The sequence below is a fragment of the Cyprinodon variegatus genome, unplaced genomic scaffold (assembly GCF_000732505.1).
Source record: "Cyprinodon variegatus isolate N-32 unplaced genomic scaffold, C_variegatus-1.0 Scaffold37, whole genome shotgun sequence".
Lineage (NCBI taxonomy): Eukaryota > Metazoa > Chordata > Actinopteri > Cyprinodontiformes > Cyprinodontidae > Cyprinodon > Cyprinodon variegatus.
The window spans coordinates 1,210,978-1,229,812 of NW_015150490.1; the positions used below are offsets into that span (position 1 = coordinate 1,210,978).

Sequence of the window (18,835 nt, forward strand, 5' to 3'; positions counted from 1 at the left end):
TTTATTCTTTATGGTACGGCAGCGTTCATAACATGTAGGCGAATCACTGTCCCCCAGACATCCGCGATTATATTTTTCATATTTATTTTTTTTAAACAAAGCGGAGTGTGTGTCAGAAACCAACTTCCCTATGAAGTAGGGCATTAATTCATAAAAATAGAGACCAACAGTTAAAATATTTTGATTCTATAAATATATATTTTTTCTGCCCAACAGCAATGATGAACTGCATGTGCATTGTAGTATCTAGGTAAGACCTGTCAGTCTGGTAAAAAAAATCAGGTTGTTATTGGAAATTGTAAAGGTTAGCTTTTTTTATTAATGGCAACATAAACTGGGAGTGGCGGCCTTACACTTAATCTAAGATAACTGAGATAAACAACACTGCTTTACTGCAGTGGATTAAATAACCATGTGATTATTCAATCACTCAAGGGACTACCTCAGGTTTGTCAAAAATTATTCCATCAACACAGTAAGTGAATAGGCCATATTCTAGACATATGAATAGTCATATTTTAGACAAAAATATTTAAAATGTTTCCCTCAATTTCACTTGAAAAATTGAGAAAAAAACAGACTTTTGGATATCACTTAATCAGTAGAAGAACAAAATGATTGCGTCTCACAGTGCAGATAGGTAATGACGCATAACATACTGTGAAAGCATCCCTAAAGCTTCCTTTAAAAGGCTAAGCTTTCTACCACATAATGCAAAACTGGAGGCAGCATTAAAGGAATGCTGTGGAGACGAGTTAGTTACAGTAACGACCACTTAAAGCATCACAGGGATGGGAAAAGGATTTTTGTCAATGTGTTCCTTTGTTTAATTTCAGTGGGGTGCGTTAAAACTGAGCATTTCAGCAGCTGGCTTTTTACTAAGAAATGTATAAACAATTTGCCATTTTATATTAAGATGTTTACAAAAGTAAGAGATTTTTTATTGAAGTTGTAAATACTTATAGATCGGCTCATTATGTCATTTTCATTCCCTATCAGAAACCAACTTCACAGTTTGGTGGAAATAATGCTTAAAGTCTGATTGAGTTTCGGTCTAACTAGGTTATTACACAGATTAACCTTTAATGATGAGCACAGTTCCAACACCTTTAAAAAAAAGAGCGATGTTTGAGTTAATGAAGAAAATCTATTGGAATTTCAGTTTTATGAGAGTACTTAAAAAAGAGTAGAACAAAATCTGTTGCCAGGACGACTATCCAAGCAATTGTATGCAGTAAAACCTTTGACTGCTGAAAGCATACTGTCTTTTCCCCCACATATTTTTGGGTTTTCACCTATGCCATTTTATTTTTTTTGTGCAGTTATACTGTTTTCAGAGTTTAAAATGCTTCTAATTATTTGCCAGTAGTAACATGAGCTTTTTTAAACTCTTGATGCTTTTCAGCTAAATGAGAAGGCCCCTACTCTTTTTAAACAAATGTGTTGTAAAAATCAAAACCAAAACAAAAGACCTTCACTGTGTTGCAACTAAGGAAGAACCACACTTTTGTCATTACCATTGTGGTGTCTATAAAACCACAGTATGTTGGTAAGCAGCAGACTGACTGATGACCCAAAGAACAGCCACCTAATGTTATCATTTTATAGTGCAAAACTTTTCTAAAAAAAAAAACGTGGGTGCAGGTTTGTAAAGCTGGATTCATGCAGGATTCTGTTGATGTTGGTAGTTGTTAGAAACAGGATGGTATGTGTGTTGTACAGACTGTAGGCGAAGATTCACAGGTGGCATGCAAAAACATATTGAAACTAGGGCTGAAAAAAATGATCAGATCAATCAATATTTGAAATAATCATCAACTAATTTAGCAAATGACTAATCGTTAACTGGAGTATAGAGACTGTAAAACATACCTTCAGCTGACAGAGCGACCCACCTTGAGCAACAATTATATCAAAATTGTAAAAAAAAAAATATATATATATAAACATTTTGCGTTCCAGATAAAAATCATTTTTCGTCTGTCAATATGCTCTATCCAGAACTCCTCAAGTGGAAAAATGTTAGTTTCACTTGGTTTAAATTTGTAAAAATTCTTCTTTAAGGAACCGTTGGTTGTCTTATTATTAATCAATTAATCGTAAAAATAATGAAACAATAAACTGCTAAAATAAACAAATCCTGTGTCCAGCAAACCAGTGCAGGGTCATGACAGAGAGTAGTGTGCCTTTGGGTTCCACAATAATACACGGTTAAAGCCCTAGTGCCCTACAATCATCTCTTCACAAGAAAATGCCAGGAGCTACGTATCTCTGACTGTAAAACTTTTAAAGTTTGCTTCCAGACGTAGCCTGAATAAAGGTTTGACTCTGTTTTAAGAGCAGACTTTTTATAGTGCAGGTTAGCTCAGGTTATTCTAGTGCAGTCACTGCAGGTTTTTTTTTTTTTTTTGTTAAAATGCTTGAAGGTGAAAACTAATGCATTTTGATGAAAAACTGTATAAGGGGAAAAGTATTGGAGTTTAAATACTTGATCCTGTAGTGTAGCTGTTGAATACTCTCTCATTCAGAAAACTTATCTTGTGCATTTTAACCATTTCTCTAAGAGATCACTCCCTGTTGACTGTTGGAAATGCATGAATTTCTTCTCTGAGGAATTTCTCTTGCCTATTCATAGACTATATGAATATAAATGGAGCCAATAAAATCTCCTAGATTTTCCTTCATGGTAGAAATTGAGCTCTGTTATTGAAGCTATATCAAGTTTGTGATATCCTCCTGTATTTCAGCACTGCTTAATTAGATTTGCAGTGATGTGCCTCGCCTTTGAGCGATTTCCGACAAGTTCTTTGCTTTCAAATCCAACTCAAACCTTTAGCTTTCAGACACCCTGAAAGCCCCTTGAGCTCCAACATAGATCAGATACACTCCTTTCTCTCTGACAGCTTAAATACAGCAGCATGTTGTTAGCTGCCCCTCGGTTGTTGCCTCCTCACACTACCTGTCTGCTGTTGGAGTGTTACTGAATGTCTGGGAGTGTGTGGGCTGTGTGATTGTGGAAGTGGATTGTGTTTATTTTCCCTCTCCTGAGCTCTGGCCAGTGATATTTACCAGGCAGTAGGGTAGCTTAAGTGCACATTTGAACTAACCAACCTCCCAATTCTCCTGCATTGAAACTTTAATTAGCTGTTGAGAAGAATTTAAAACCTAAAACAATGTGCTAGCATTGATGCTACAAATAATGAGAAATTAATCTTCAAAACTTTAGATCGGAGCCTTGTACCTTATTAAGGTATTATATACCATATGTAAGGTAATGTATGTTTAAATAATCTGTTTAATAATCTGTTTTTGTCATTAACTTGTTTAAACCTCTTATATGGTTTTAAAAGGTCACAGTTTGAAAACTGGTTAGTTGTTCTAGTGGCTGATTTTGATATCCCAACATGTTGCTAGGTATTGATGGTGAGATTGCTTTTGTCCATTAACTAAAAATACAAATTTGGATGTTTCATTTTTTTTTCCATTCAGAACAAAATATTAATTTTGTGAAAAACCCACGGTTTCTACACATTCATCAATATTCTGATCAAAATATTAAAATCAATTTGATTCACACTTGATTACTGTGAGATTCTTTAACAACTACAGAAAACAGATAAACATATTATTTTTCTTTTATTTTAATACTTATTGGGTAAATCTCATATAAGATGTTTACAACCAAAATAGAATTAATTTTTTGTCATTTTTTTTATTAGTCAGTCTGCACATAAAGGGAGTTGATACTGTAACTCCCTATTTATAAGCAAATATTTACATCAAGTAGAAGTTGTAGACAGACGGGCCGATTACAGTAAGACTTGAAAAAGTATCGCCTGGAGCTGAATAAAAGACTTTTACTGGATCCAACCCTAATCTCTACTTCTGCAAAGCTGTCAACATTAAACCATTATAAACAATAGAAATATTATTATGATATTAGGAAAAATATAAATAATTCTCATGCTTCATTAGGTTTTAATATAAAGACAATCTAAGGAGACAGTTTTTTTTATTTATGGTTATGATTTATTACATTTCAAGCTTTAATTTCTTCTGAAATGTTCCGAAAAGAATATATTAAGAAATCTGTTAAAAAAAAAAAAAAATCTGTAGAAACATTGACCAAATTATTTCACATTGTAAAAATAATATTCAGTAAATCAGCATTAAATATCGGCTAAATTTAAATCAGAGAGGCTTAATTAAATTGAATTATTTAAATTGACCAGTTTTTATTAGTTTCTACATGTAAAGATTGAAACAGGAGATAATGATAAAGATCTACTTACTAAATATTGTCACATCTGTTTAAATGTCTGGATCAATAATGTCTAATGGCAGCTGATTGGTTGACCTTAGTGCTCTGACTGGAGTGTGGGGGTGTAAACATCCTAAAGGGTAATCGGGTGCTACACTGTTTATACTCTTAAAATAAAGCTCTAAAAAAGAAAAAAAAAAAAGTTTAAAACTCAAAGCCATTGAGTTAGCCATAGCAACCATGTATTTCTGAAATAGGCTTATGATGCTTTGAGCTTAGATTTTATTCAGCCTCATTTGTTCATTTATAAGCCAGAAGGGCACATTTTTTAACAGAAAGGGTGAACTTGGAACAAAAAAGAAACAGATGTGGATTGTCTGGATTTTAAAAGACTAAATCTCAGATAAGAAGGGTACTGTTTTCAAAATGTCCACAGGTACATTGATCAGAAGTAAATCTTTTTAATGATGCTATAATGCCTCATGCTCAATGTTTGTTTTATTCTTATCTAAGAAGAGTTAAAAAAAAATTATTAGTAGAATCTTGCAAAGGAAAATGTTTTTCCTTTCTTGTCACACCAATTAACTGCACATTTTACTTTTTTTTTTTAAATCCAAAATGCATATTGAAATACTTGTTTGAAGTCCAAAAGAACTCTCCAAAGTCCATGGCCTAATTTGACTCCTTCTTCTGTTGTGTTTCTTATCCTTTTTTTCTATTTATTTTGAATCCCACACGCTTACTGATGTGGATTTTTATTTAACAGGCAACTGCACAGTAGCTTTATAGGGTCGTTCATATTAGGGTCAAAAACAGCCTTGAGCTGCAGCCCTATGTTCTGACTGGAATATCAATCCTTCCATTACAGCTTTGATTCAGTCCTTGCATTTAAACCCAATAAGAGCAGTAGGGATGAGCAGACATCAAAAAGCACAAAGCCTTCAGGAAAGTAAAGTGAGGGAAAAATATCTTTGCAGGTGTGCCAAGAAACCAAATGCAGGTGTTGGATTTAAAAACAGAAGGAAAACTGGTTTAATATCATTGCCCCGATATCCTGTACGTAGCCTTTTGCATATCAACTTAACATATAAAGTAAAAAGTCGTAGTTTTCACATTAGTATTGAGTAACTTTTACGTTTGTTTGTGTTTATTTGTCTTTTTTTCAACTGGAGGTTCATCCAGACATTTTATTTTGAACAAATTAACATTTTACAGTCTCTTTTAAATTTTTTGGAATATCATTGACTGTTTTCTTTTCGTTGATTGGATGCCATTGAGCAGAGCAAGTTTTTTAAGACCTCTTTTAACCTCTTTTTAGTAGTTCCCTAAGTAGTGAATCTGTTTTGCATTCTGTTCATTTCTGCAAAATTTGTATTCCAGCTGAGCATTTGGGGCCCATAAAATCCACTTTTATTGCACACTGCAGGAAATAGCCATTAAAAGTCAAGGTGAAGTTCAGTATATATATCCCTGTGAGAAGGGAAACAACAAAGGGCATGGTATTGGAATACATAAAGGTTTTGACACCATTATGACTTTGTTTGATTTAACACCAGCCAAAGGTGAATTGCTATTTTAGTTAAAAGCATAAACAAACACATAACTAAACTTCAAGCAAACTTTAAAGCTTTCGAGTTTTGGCAGTGTTGCACATGATTTAGAAGGACTGTGTACTCAAAGGATACAATTGCGTCGTTTCCTAGCAGTTTGAGTGGCCTTAAAAGAAATTTTGTTTGCATTGGAGTTGGATCTAATAATTGTAATAAGAATTAGAAACAGAAATAACAATAAATTACGTTTCTCACCTGGATTTTTTATGAGGGAGTAGTGATTTTTTTTCTTTACACCTTTATATTCTCTTTCTTTTGCTAATTAACCCAGCTCCTTCCATGTCAGAAGTAATGTTCATGTTTCCCCTAAATATTTAAACTTAGCATATTGACTAAAAGATGTTGCTCTGATCCATCTACAGTTGCAGTAAAGGGGCTATGCACTGGCCAGCAATGCTGTTTTTATTGAGAAGAAAGAGAAAATATGTTTGGCTTGACAGATCAGATCTTTGGGAATCCTTCCAAACATGGTAACCCCGCCCCTGCTTTCAAAGTTGGCCCTCTGCCCTATGGCGGGGGTGGTAGCGCATGTGTTCACCTGCCTATAAGCCCTCCGGGTGAATCGATGACAGTGTCTGAAAGGCTCAGGGTTTACATTTTCACAGCAATTGTGCAAATAAGGTGGTAAATGTGTTTAAAACACAGTATTATTGGCAGCTGCGTTCATTAAAAGTCAGGGTATCGGTCTTATTTCAGTGCTTCTTTTAAGATTTCATGATTTGTGGTGAAATGTGCCGGGCTGAGCCCTGTTAGAGGGAGACCAAGTGTCAGTCAAAAGGCCAATAACCATAAAAAAATTTGTGTAGCAGCCCACATTTCAGTGTAGCAGGGACAAATTTGAAAGTAGCAGCCCTCTTTGCTGAGATATGCTGTCGAGAACCCTGATATTAGTTGTGAATATTATTAATAATATTATTTATATAAGTGTAGCAAAATACTACAAACAAAAGTAAAATATAATAAAAACATGAAAATAAGAAGAGTATTAATCATAACACTGTGAAAAGCTCACTTTGTCTGCTGCTCCCTCAACTTTCCTCTGGCTGAGAGGGAACCACAATTGAGCAAGATTAATTTCTAAACAGCTGGGTTTACCTCCACAAACTCTTCCACCACTTGCAAGCAACAGTAGGCCCATAATAACCCATAATAATAATTTCCAAAATAGCTGTCCTTTGTATGGAGCCTGTAAAAGAACATTGAACGAGAAAGTAAAATCAGCGCATGCAGCCTATTTTCAGGTGCCCCTTTCAAAAATACCATAATGATTGCATACATTTTTGCACTCAACTTTCAAGTGTGCTAAATACAGTCAAAAACTGTGCCAGCAATCAGTTTCATGCATGATAAATGGCTTTGCATAAGGTAAATGTTACACAAGCATAAATGTCCAACTGGTCATTAACATATGATCTGCAAAGTCTTAAAGCACATACTCACAACAGTGTGCCACTGCTGATCAACCCATTTTACACACACAATTCAATTTGCACCTGCTGTGTAAATCAGTGTAGAACGTGCTAGCGTTTAAGCAGTTTTTATTAAAGCATTTAATTGCATGATATTCTTGCAATATGGAAACCTTCTCTACCTTATCATAGCATTTACACAAACAAACAAATGATGTACCATTATTTAACTGCCTATATTAGAGATGCCATATTTCATGCTGTCAAAGATAATGCAACTTATTATATAAGCTGTTTTGTTGCACAGTGTCATACAAAGTAATTCAAAAAAACTGGTTCGACATTTAGCAATGGATTTAAAAAGTGTCAGGCTTTTTATTATACAAAGTCCAATGGAATATTATAAGTATCAGCTAAGACCAGTCCGTTCAGTGACTTCCAGTCCCAGTCCATGCTTACACCAATACAGAGACTACTCCTGTTCAGGTGTTCTGTGAAATTTGTATGAATGGAGATTGTGGAAAAACCACAGTGGTGGTATTATTTCACCCTAGTGCATGTTATCAGAGCGCCTGGAACACTAGGTCAGCCTTTCCAGTATAGTACTGGACTGTTTTTATTGGACCTTTTTATTTTTAAGCCTTAGTAGTTAACTTTACATCAGAGACCACAAAAACCACATTGGGTGTTCCCCAAGGCTCCATCTTTGGGCCCCTCTAAATACCCAGAGTCGAATTTAAAGAAATAGCTTTCAGTTCGGATACTCCACTAATCTGGAAAAAACTCCCAGAAAACTAAAAGTGTTGAAAGTTGTTGACATTAAAAACCTATTTGCATGAACTTTTAACAGTACTATCTAAACATTATTTGTTTTTTTGTATTCCAATTTTTTTTTTATAGATAACTTTTATAATTTCTTACCATTTAAATAATTTTAATTCTCTTGAAATAATATATTCCATGTTACTGCAATTTACTTTTCACTGTCTTCCTATGATGCATCTTTCATTCATAGCACTTTAATTGTCTCGCTACTAAAATGTAAGTAAACTTGTTTTTCTAGACCAATTAAAACTGCTAAATTAGCTATTGATTATACTCTTAGGGTCGTAAGTGAAGTTCACCTTTGAGGAAAGAAGACGTTCTATTTTCCTCCTCAGACTTTAGGGACTAGAGGAGATAAAGTATGGTGTGTTTGCTGTGGCAGATGGCCCTTTATGTCTGTTTGGGCGATAATAGTCCCCAAGTGAGCAGATAAGTCAGGGTTTCAGAATAGCTGTTATCAGAGAGTTGTTCACCTTGCTGAGTGTTTCTAAAGTGGAAATAAGTACTAAAATTCAAAAGTTTTGCAAGCTGAAGGTTGTTATTCCATTCCTCTCTCATTCAACACTTTGATCCAGACAGTAAAAGGTACGTCAGCACTAAAGACACACAAGGCTTTACTGAACGTTTCATGTACTGAACAAATTAACTTTATTTCTGTTGAATAACTAAAGAAGATTATACTTTTACACCTTGTAAAAGCTTTACCTTTATACCTTGAATTACATACATTTATTGTATAGCTGAACATTTTAAATGTAGAAAACAAGTTCTCATTGGTTGATGGGTTCCATCCATTTTTGTTTTGCATTCTCCATTTATTTCACAGATAGGTCATTATTTACAGCAGATTATTCACGTACAGATTTTTCTTAGTTTTGACAGACACCATGTTTTTTTCTGTTGCATAAATCTCCTGCAGTGCATAATTACAGCTGTAATCCTGCTTTCTTGCTTAGCCTGGATCGACTTGTAAATAATTAAGTTTTCCTTAATTTGTGTTTTAAGGCACAAAGTCTTCTTGCTTTCTTTTTTAAAATAAAGCACTACCTCTTTTTGTTTTTTTATACAAAAATATAATTTAAGTTTAAAGTAGTTCAAAGTAAAATAATTATTCATCATTGCAAAATATCTTAGATATTTTAAAATACAAATTTCCGTTCATATGTTACGTCTTCATTTTGTTCTTAAAACCTGCAAAACCTTAAAACTGAATCATTTTTGGGTTTGGAGCCTAGATATTCTCAGAAGAAAAAAACCACACAAAAAAAACAAAAAAACAAGTACGGTTAAAATACAGACGGCTGATGGAAAAGTAAGTGATTCACTGTGACCTGATTCATTTGTAACAGCTAAAGGTTGCAAATGATGGTGTCACAAGTCAAGCAATGTGTTGGAGTGTAAACAGTGAGTAGAGGTGACAAGGTGCCAAGGATACCTTCTACATTGCATTTCCACCACTTGACATAGATTGATATGTAGAAGAAGATGTCTAGTGGTTGCACTTAACATTAGTTTGGTATATACATCTAACATGCAAGGTTATTGCAATAAGGACCTAGTGGTATTCTTACCCAAAAAGAAAACTTTGACAAACTTCATAAAATGCAAATAATTCACTCTGACTTGCTCTGTAACTGATAATTTACTGTTACATTTCTAAACTATATATATTTCTTTTGCATAACCTATATAATTTATTTGCATAATAGAAAAGCTGCATTTTATATGTAAGCTGCAGATTTATAAACTGACAAAAACCAGAATTTTCCCATAACAAGATGCTCATTAACTTTACTGTAATGCAGGGGACCTGGGTTAAAACCGGTTTTGATAGGAGGGGCTTCTAGAGCAAAAACTTTGTGGAATCTTTGAGTGAGTTTTACCGACTTGCTTTTGGACCCCTAAATATGGGAGCAGCTGGAAAGGGAAAAAAAATATTATACCCTGTGATTCCTGTGAAAATCTGTTCCTCACATTTACCAAAACTTCCTAAAATTTAATTCAGATTTATTTTTTCTTTTAAAAAATCTGTTATCCCTGTCACCAATATTCTGCCTAATTTGTTATCTACATGTTGATTTTTGTCAGTTTTTCTACCTGGACAAAACCAGTTATACCCACTGAATTAAACACACGTGTGTGTGTGTGTGTGTGTGTGTGTGTGTGTGTGTGTGTGTGTGTGTGTGTGTGTGTGTGTGTGTGTATACACTAATTAATGTCTCGTTGTAGTTAAACGTATTTATAGGGTGATATATAATTACCATTATTGTCCCACACTGCGAAAATTTGGATGTGTCATTGACAATAGCAAGTAGACAGAGGGCCCTAGACCTACAAACAAGACTAAATGAGAAGAAAAGTCTAAAAGTTATGCCAAACAGTAGAGAGAGAAAAATACCTCTCAAAGAAGAAAAATACAGTGCAGTAATTGATAGGAAAAATGCATATTTAAAATTAAAAATAGAGTTGTTGATTATTTATGAGGAAAAAAACATGCTAAAATAATACTTACAAGCTTCTTTATTAGATGTTTTATTTTCCCATGAGACTGTGTAATGCAGCATTTCGCTGACTCCTATCTTGATCCCAGTTTTAGCTAACCAGGTCTTATGATATTCCTTTGCTTTTGATCAAACCAGAAATAACTTTGAGTAACCCTGTGTTGGTGGATGTCATATTATATTATGATATAACCACATATCCTTACTGTAGAACTAAATGAATAATAAAACATTATTTAAAAGCATTGATTGTCCAAGTGAAACAAATTGCCGAAGTAAACTGGGTAGAAAATGTTAAAAACCACAAAGATAAAGAAGGTGAGGGATGAAATAACCAGACCCCTTTACCAAGACTGGGAATACAATATTGTCATTGCTTCACTAGGCATTTGCAGAACTAGTTCTTTTGCAGTCCAGATTACAACTTAAGGTTCTTCCCTTTTCTGGAAATGTTTTTGTGGTTTCAGGCAGTTATTTTGTAGAGTAAAGTAATGCCACATTGCTATTCTGTCGAACCACAATTAAGCTTTAGTATATTGGTATTACAGTATGCGTTGCACTGTTGACTACGATGTGAGCAATGGAAAACTGACTTTTTGCTCCAAACTTTGCATTTTAAGCTTATTCTGATCATGCTTTGAGACAAGAAATAACCACTGCTCTTCCACTATGCCACACTAATAATTAATGTAAAAGACCAAAATTCAACTTGGACAAATCCCCAGGCAGAAAAAAAAATAAATAAAAAGTTTCCTTTAAAAGTTGTATTATCAAGATAAATGCGTCCTAAAAGATTAGTAGGCAAAATGACACAGCAGAAAAAATGGTCCCATTTAATGTGGCAAAACAAATAAATCCAGGAAAAATGATGCAAAATTCGGGACATAAAGCAAAACAGAGCCTGAGAGGTAATCTAGCTGTAGTGCGCACCTAAACCTTTCCTGACTGGAGGTGAGCAGAGATTGATCATTTTCATTGTTTTTCCTTTTGCACCATTTAGCAAATGTGATACATATCTAAAATGTCTAGGTAAAAAGACTAAATTGATAAATAGAAGTAGCATTCAAATTGAAGTTTAGTTTTTTCCTTTGGAAAACAAATGCTCAGCAGAACCAATTTAATTTCAAAATATATGTGAAGGTTAATGGGATACTTAAAATTGAATCTATCCCAACGGGTGATGAAGAAACAAGCTTTCATGCGTCATTGTGTCCTGCTGTGAAATAATTGCAAATATGAAACCTTGAAGAGAGAACAGTGCTGACCTCAGTCCATCTGACATTGCCTTTCCACGTTTTTTTTTTTTTTTAGTTTGGTCCTGTCTCTGCCCTCCAGTCTACAATGAAAACTTGATCTCATAATTTGGCTTCTCTGCTCATCCCCTCCTACCTAGCCCCACCGTTGCAGATTGGGCCTTTGTTTTCTCTCCAAAAGAGGTTTACCATGAAATCTGCAAACCTCCCCACCCCCGAAGGAACTTCCTTGTTGTAGGAGGCTATGTGAGTGAAGATATTTCTTGCTCATCTCCCCATCCCTGGTTCACCGTGCTCACTGAGGGAGGTGGGTGGGTGCGCTTAGATGGCAGGAGAACTGAAATGGAACTCCCAGATCTTACCGCCTACATGCCGTTCGCTCATAAAAGCATCATTTCTTTTTAGTCTGGCTATCTGCCTTCTCCTTGTCAGCACAGTTGTCAAGCTTTGTGTGATCTGCTGTGACTCATTCATCGTTCTTGAGAGTACTGATGCTGCTCTGCTTTCTTTAAAGATGCAGCAGGGGGTAACGATTTTTCTGTTGCTGTTACTTTGATGTGTTCTGTCCTCCTTAAAGGTTTAATCCCTTTATTTGGTTTCCTTGAGCATATGAGCGGAAAAATAGTTGTCAGCAGTGAAGTATGGAAATGTGGATTCATCCATTTGTTTTAACTGAGGAAATTCATGCATTAGGGGACATGATGGGGACAAAAAATGAATGGGTTTTTCAGTGATATGATACAACTGCTGCCAGATAGATATTAGATAGTCATTTGCAGTAATTCTTTAAAAACTCTTTGAGTTTTAATATAAATTGGCTTTGCAAAGGAAATAGAAATTATAAAGTGAGTAAGCTTGGGTACAAATGATCAAAGTCATGCATTGTAAATTAGTTTTACAGAGATCATTTATAATGAGGGTGTGCCTATGCACCTTTAGTAGCATAGTAGAATCATGCCGTGGTTTTATCTTATACTTTGTTTCAGCTGAAAGTTCAAACACGTTTTGGTCTTTGTAATAAATAAAATTGAAAAACAAAATAATATTCAGTGTTATGTCAGTATTTTTCCTTCCCAAATACAAAATAGCTTGCCGTTTTTTGTGTTGCACTCTGTGATATAAAAAGATAAGCGGCTTTAAATACAACAGTTCTCCCCATTTATCTTTTAAATAATAAAGCATACCTACTGTGATGAAATAATTCTGAGGCATAAGCCTCACATCTCAGAGATAAGTTATACTCCAGATTTGCTGCAGTGCTTCTCACTGCACTGATAAGCTCCTCAGCATTTTAAATTCTTAAAGCATTTCTAACTATTTCATTTAAGTTTAAATTACTTTACATGGATGTGAATTATTGTAATTAGCTATAATTTATTATAATGAAAAATACGCTCGGATCCAAGATATTTTGGAACCTTAAAAGCCTATAATATTATTAAACATTTAAGGATAATATGGTAAAATAAAGATTGAGCTGATGACATCACAGCAAATATTTAATTGGCTCTCCTAATGCCAGAGTTGTCTACACATTTTACAGTCTTTATTCTAATGCACACTTAACATATCATAACCCTAGGAGCAGCTCAGTCAAAACAAATTAATCAATTCACAAATCTCATAATGTCACAGCACGTCTCTCTGTTGGTGATGACAAGCTAGTCCTCTAACTGATTACTGCAACAGCGTTTTCACATGTCTGCCTAAAAAGTGGATCACACAGCTGCAGCTGATCCAGAACGCTGCTGCCCGTGTCCTCACTAAGACTAAGAAAGTAGAGCACATCACCCCAGTTCTAAAGTCCTTACACTGGCTAACTGTATCTCAGAGAATAGACTTTAAAATACTTCTGTTAGTCTGTAAATTTCTGAATGGCTTAGCACCTAAATACATCACAGACTTGCTATCAGTGTATCAACCCTCCAGACCACTCAGGTCTTCTGGCTCCAGCCTGCTCTGCATACCTAGAACCAGAACTAAACATGGAGAAGCAGCATTTAGTTCCTATGCTCCACTTATCTGGAACAAACTTCCAGAAAACTGTAAAAGTGCGGAAAGCCTGAGTTCCTTTAAATCAAGACTAAAAACACATTTGTTTAGGATTGCTTTGACTGCTCTAGTTAAATAGTTCAACTGAAACATCATTAGTTCAACTTTTTATTTTCTTTAGTCCAACTGTTTTTGATGTTATTTTTTGTTTCCTCATATTTTATTTATTTATTCATTTTCATGTTTTTGCTACTTGCTTTTATTCTGTTTTATCTTCCTGTATTTTAATCATGTAAAGCACTTTGCATTGTCTTTGTACTGAATTATACTTTACAAGTGTGCTTTGCCTTGCCTTGCCTCTCTGCTCTTTAAAGGCTGTGCTAAGCTATTCCCTCTGACTGTAACTTTAGCTGTGCAACTTGCTGTTGCTTTACCAGAAACATCCTTTCCACACAACTTACAATTTTTTTTTTTCTCATTCATAAGACGCTAAAGTTGGAGACATTTGCATGATCAATTTATCCAAAACGAGGACCTTTTGTATTTAAAACTTACTGCGTCGCAGCTGAGGAACATAGTATTACAGCTGCAGAGCGCAAGCTCCCTGTCTGCTTTATGTCATCGTTCACATAGCCAATGAGCTTCTATGTTTTCTGTTGGGGATGAATCTTTTCAACCCGGAATGTTGTGACCACAGACTGCTTAATAGTTTAGTATGCCGTTGTTTAGCTGTTTGTTAATAAAATAAAATAAACAGCTGGCTAATTCATTGGCAGATACGGATTCCACATGCTCATCTTTTTTTAATGGTTACAGTTCTAAAAGGACTCAAGGATGAGAGGTTTATGGCCTTAGTCTGAGACATGGTTTAAAAACTTTTCATAACTTATATATTACTTTATCTCACTACACTGTGTAACTTATTTCAGATTATGCTACCTGTATATCTGGATTATTTTTAGGCTGCACCATAACGTCATGACAACTGATCTTCCTCCAGAAAATAAAAGTGACTACTCACCAGGGCTGTGACAATTATTGGCACTTCACTTCATATCTGCTAAATGCTTTATCTACAAAGAGTAAACGGCTGTAATATCTTTATCCTTCAATTAGAATGTCTGAGCAGGAAATAAGGGGATTTATTGTGGCTGGTGTGTGCAAAATGATACTACTTATTGTGACACCTAGATACATTCTCCTTGAATTACTATTATTTTAGATGCCCCTGTGATTAAATACAATGATTATTTGGCACAAGGATCAAATCTTCGGTTCTTGGGGAGAATTTTACAAACCTTGTTTAACATTGTGATTTTTTTTTATGAAATATTCCATAGGTATCAACAAATTAAGAGCTTTGTCTGCAGCAATGTTTTAAGTGATAGAGTTCAAGTTTCAAGTAGACTGTAAATCAGTGTAAATGGGCCACGAGTCCAAGGTGTGTCTCACTTCTCAGATCTGGTAGGCTCAACGACCTCATCACTCACTGCAAGACAAATTGCACAGGAATTTTTCACTTTTTTCCCACTACATCAGAAAACAAGACACACTTTAATGTAAATGGTTTTCCCTGCATAATACTTTCATTTTATGTTTAGCTACCTTCCTGTATTTCTAAAACCTGCTTTCTGCTAGATTTAATCTTGATGGTATGGATACGATACCTGATATTCACAGTAATGCACTAATGCTTTTTTTTTTATAGACCAGGCCTATTTCCTGCTTGACTTAGATTCACCCTCTGCATGAACACACAGAAAAGTTTTTCCAAGTTTTCCACAGTTTTTGACATATGTGTATAATTATGTTTGTAATAAAACATGTTGGCGTTAAGCTTAAGATTTGAAAATCTTTATAAAAAAAGAGTAGTTATTCTTTTCATAACAGATTAACAGTCTTATACGCCCATGAGTTGTGATTTTACGGTCAACCTTTTATTCCTTAAGTTTAACTAGTAAGATGAGACCAATTAAGCTAAAATTGCAATAATTATGTTGGTAAGATATAACCAATGCTGACCAATTTTGTTAACTCTATATCCATATTTTTGTAGATTTGAAATAGATACAAATTTGATTTTGCTTTTAAAATTTGAAAATCCTCCATAAAGTTTGGCAATAATAGATAAGTGATAATAAAGACATTTGTTAATTTAACAGGACATGGTAACAAGATTCTGTTTTCTCAAAATTCTTTATAGAAATATTAAGGAACGTCTTTAATGAGCATTTCATAAACATAGCATCCCTTTAAAGTTAGTTTTCCATTTGGAGGCTTGCTCTAAAGTCCATCAAAGTCTTAACAATAGACTGCCAGCCAGCTATTAAGGCAGAGAACAAGATGCTTTTGCATTTAATAGCTGTAAAAATATCCTTTGTTGTTGTAGGTCTACAACCAATGAATATTAAGTGTCTCTGATGTGGAAAAGTGGTTGTTGTCCTTCTTAGTTGTACTGCAGTAAAAACCCGGGAGAATTCTTTGGTCTTTTTCCTATTTTACTTTTCAGCCTCACTAGATCATTGCTTCCATCTCAGTTAATGACATATTCTACTTTCCTACTATTTTAAAGCAAACTTTGCAATAAATACTTTCATAAAAAACAATAAACAAATAAAACCTCTTTAGTAAAGTGTAATTTGCAAATAAAATAATTAAATAAAGCAGGATTCTAACCTTCCGCATACTGTATGTAATGTGCCTTGAAAGTTAGCCATGTATTGCAAGATTTTGGGGAACATCCTCCTTCCCTCAGTTAGGGCATTAAAGATTTTTGGAGGCTGGGTCTTCCAAAATGACAATGACCTGAACCGCACAGCCAGGATAACCAAGGAGTGGCTCTGGAAGAAGCATATAAAGGTTCTGGCGTGGCCTAGCCAGTCTCTAGACCTAAATCCAATAAAGAATCTTTGGAGGGATCTCAGCCTCCATGTTTCTCAGCAACAGCCCAAAACCTGACTGATCTAGAGAAGATCTGTGTATAGGAGTGGGCCAAAATCCATCCTGCAGTGTGTGAAAACCTGGTGAAAAACTACAGGAAACATTTGACCTCCGTAATTGCAAAAAAAGGCTACTTCACCAAATATATCGTTGATTTCAAATAGGTGTTTGAATTTGTTTTTTTTTTTTACACTAATTCTCTCAAAGTAGACATGCACCTACGATGCCAAATTCAGATCCCTCCATGATTTCTAAGTGGCAGAGCTTGCAAAATAGCAGGGTGTTCAAATACTTCTTTTCCTCGCTAAATATAGGTTTTCTACAAATCACATATATTTTTACACACAAACTTAAAGGCCAGGATGAAAACAATGGCATGCTTTTCTAGGATTGCCCTCTACATCAGGCACAAAGGTATGCCTATAATGGAAACATAAATACTTTCAAAAAACAATAACTCAAAAAAATAAAGTCTATAAAAATTGACAGACATACTCATACCAATAAAGTTTTCAAGGCACAGTACAAGGACTGAAATGAAATTGATCAGTGAAAGCCTTCAGAACTCAGCAAACTATTTCATCAGACATGAATCAACTTTGATGGCCAAGAAGTTGGAGATTGTTTTTCACTAATATTGTCATCAATACAAAAAAAAAACAACCACAAAACCACAAAATGTAATACATAAAAGGAATGTGGTAGAAATAAACATGAAGGATGATAATATATATAGGTTTTGCAAATGCTGAACTTTTTTTTTCTTCCAACTTCTTTATAGTTCAAGAAAGAGGGTTGGCAGCTATTTGTACTTGACCATATTAGCAGTTTGATTCCAATACTAAGAAATGCCTACTTTTCTAGCAGAATACAAATAAGGTTTTTTACACTGTTGCAACCCGCCTGGCCCTTTTTATTCATTTAGAAAAGATCAGGGCCATTTAGAAGGTTTAAAACATTTGTTTTTCATTGTAAGAAAGCCTTCAGGCATATTCCTGGCTTACTGAACACCCCACAAAGTATTTACACTCTTTTAGGTATTATTCACATTAATTTTGCAAAATCTACTAAAATTCAAATTCTACTATTTTCTTTACTTTAAATTGAAGTCAGAAAGAGACAAACTAAACTTGGGAATAGATTCATACATTCCCCAATGGAACTAGAGTTAGATCATAATCATCAATTTAGAATATTTGATACACTGGCTTTAGGGGCCTCAGCCATTGATGTCTTTCACATTAAAGCTAACTTGCTGTTATTTTACACCTCCGTGGTGTCCCTTGGGTTTGTCTTGTCAGGAATACTGCTGCTCTCTCATCCTCTGACTCGGTTGTCCAGGTCGTCATTAATGGATGCGGTAAACTTAGTCTGTTCCAGTCATAAGAAACATAATGATTTTCTTTGTTCTTCCCCTAAGCCTGACCTGTCAGGTTACAGATTTGGATCTCTGTCATGTGTCATCAGGCGACAGATAAGGGCTTAGTTTCAGAGCTTGACGGATTAAAAGATGGTATCATGATTGTGCTTAGATCTATAAGCTTTTTTCCTAAAGCTCAATACTTTTGTTGGTTTTTGTCCAAAGTTTTGCTAGGCTCTGGGGCTGGAGCTGAATTTATAAAACAATCGGATCTATAACTAGCTTAGACTTTAAGCTACCATTTATGTTTTCTTTTTTTCAGCTCCTGGAAGGCAGCTTCACATCCCAGGTCAGCCATGAAGTTGACGGCCTGATCTTCCAGCCATGTGGGGTAAGTCATCATCTCTGATTTGTCAGCTTCTAAACATACTATGAGTTAAATGTCAGCTGTAGATTTTTGCACGCCTGGTCCCTACATGAGCATCAGACAGCTCGTCATCACCAGCATCTATTTGTCACTTTCTGCACCAGTCTTGTCCGTATGCCATTGTAGAGGAAACCCATCTCTTACTCCCATAAAACACATGGGCTTCTGTTAAATGCTGCTCATTAAATTATTGGCAAAGACGTTTGTGTTATGATAGAAAAGGCCATTCTGATATACTTGGTTTTAGGACAGCAAAA

At 34.9% G+C, this 18,835-nt stretch overlaps 1 protein-coding gene across 1 annotated transcript in view; it reads left to right on the top strand.

Annotated features, from left to right (window-relative positions):
- Positions 1-18,835, top strand: part of rngtt (RNA guanylyltransferase and 5'-phosphatase) — a 124,643-nt gene that overhangs the window by 66,480 nt on the left and 39,328 nt on the right. The window contains exon 12 of the mRNA XM_015405270.1: positions 18,474-18,542. Coding sequence (XP_015260756.1) covers positions 18,474-18,542 — 69 coding nt within the window. The remainder of the gene's footprint in view (positions 1-18,473; positions 18,543-18,835) is intronic.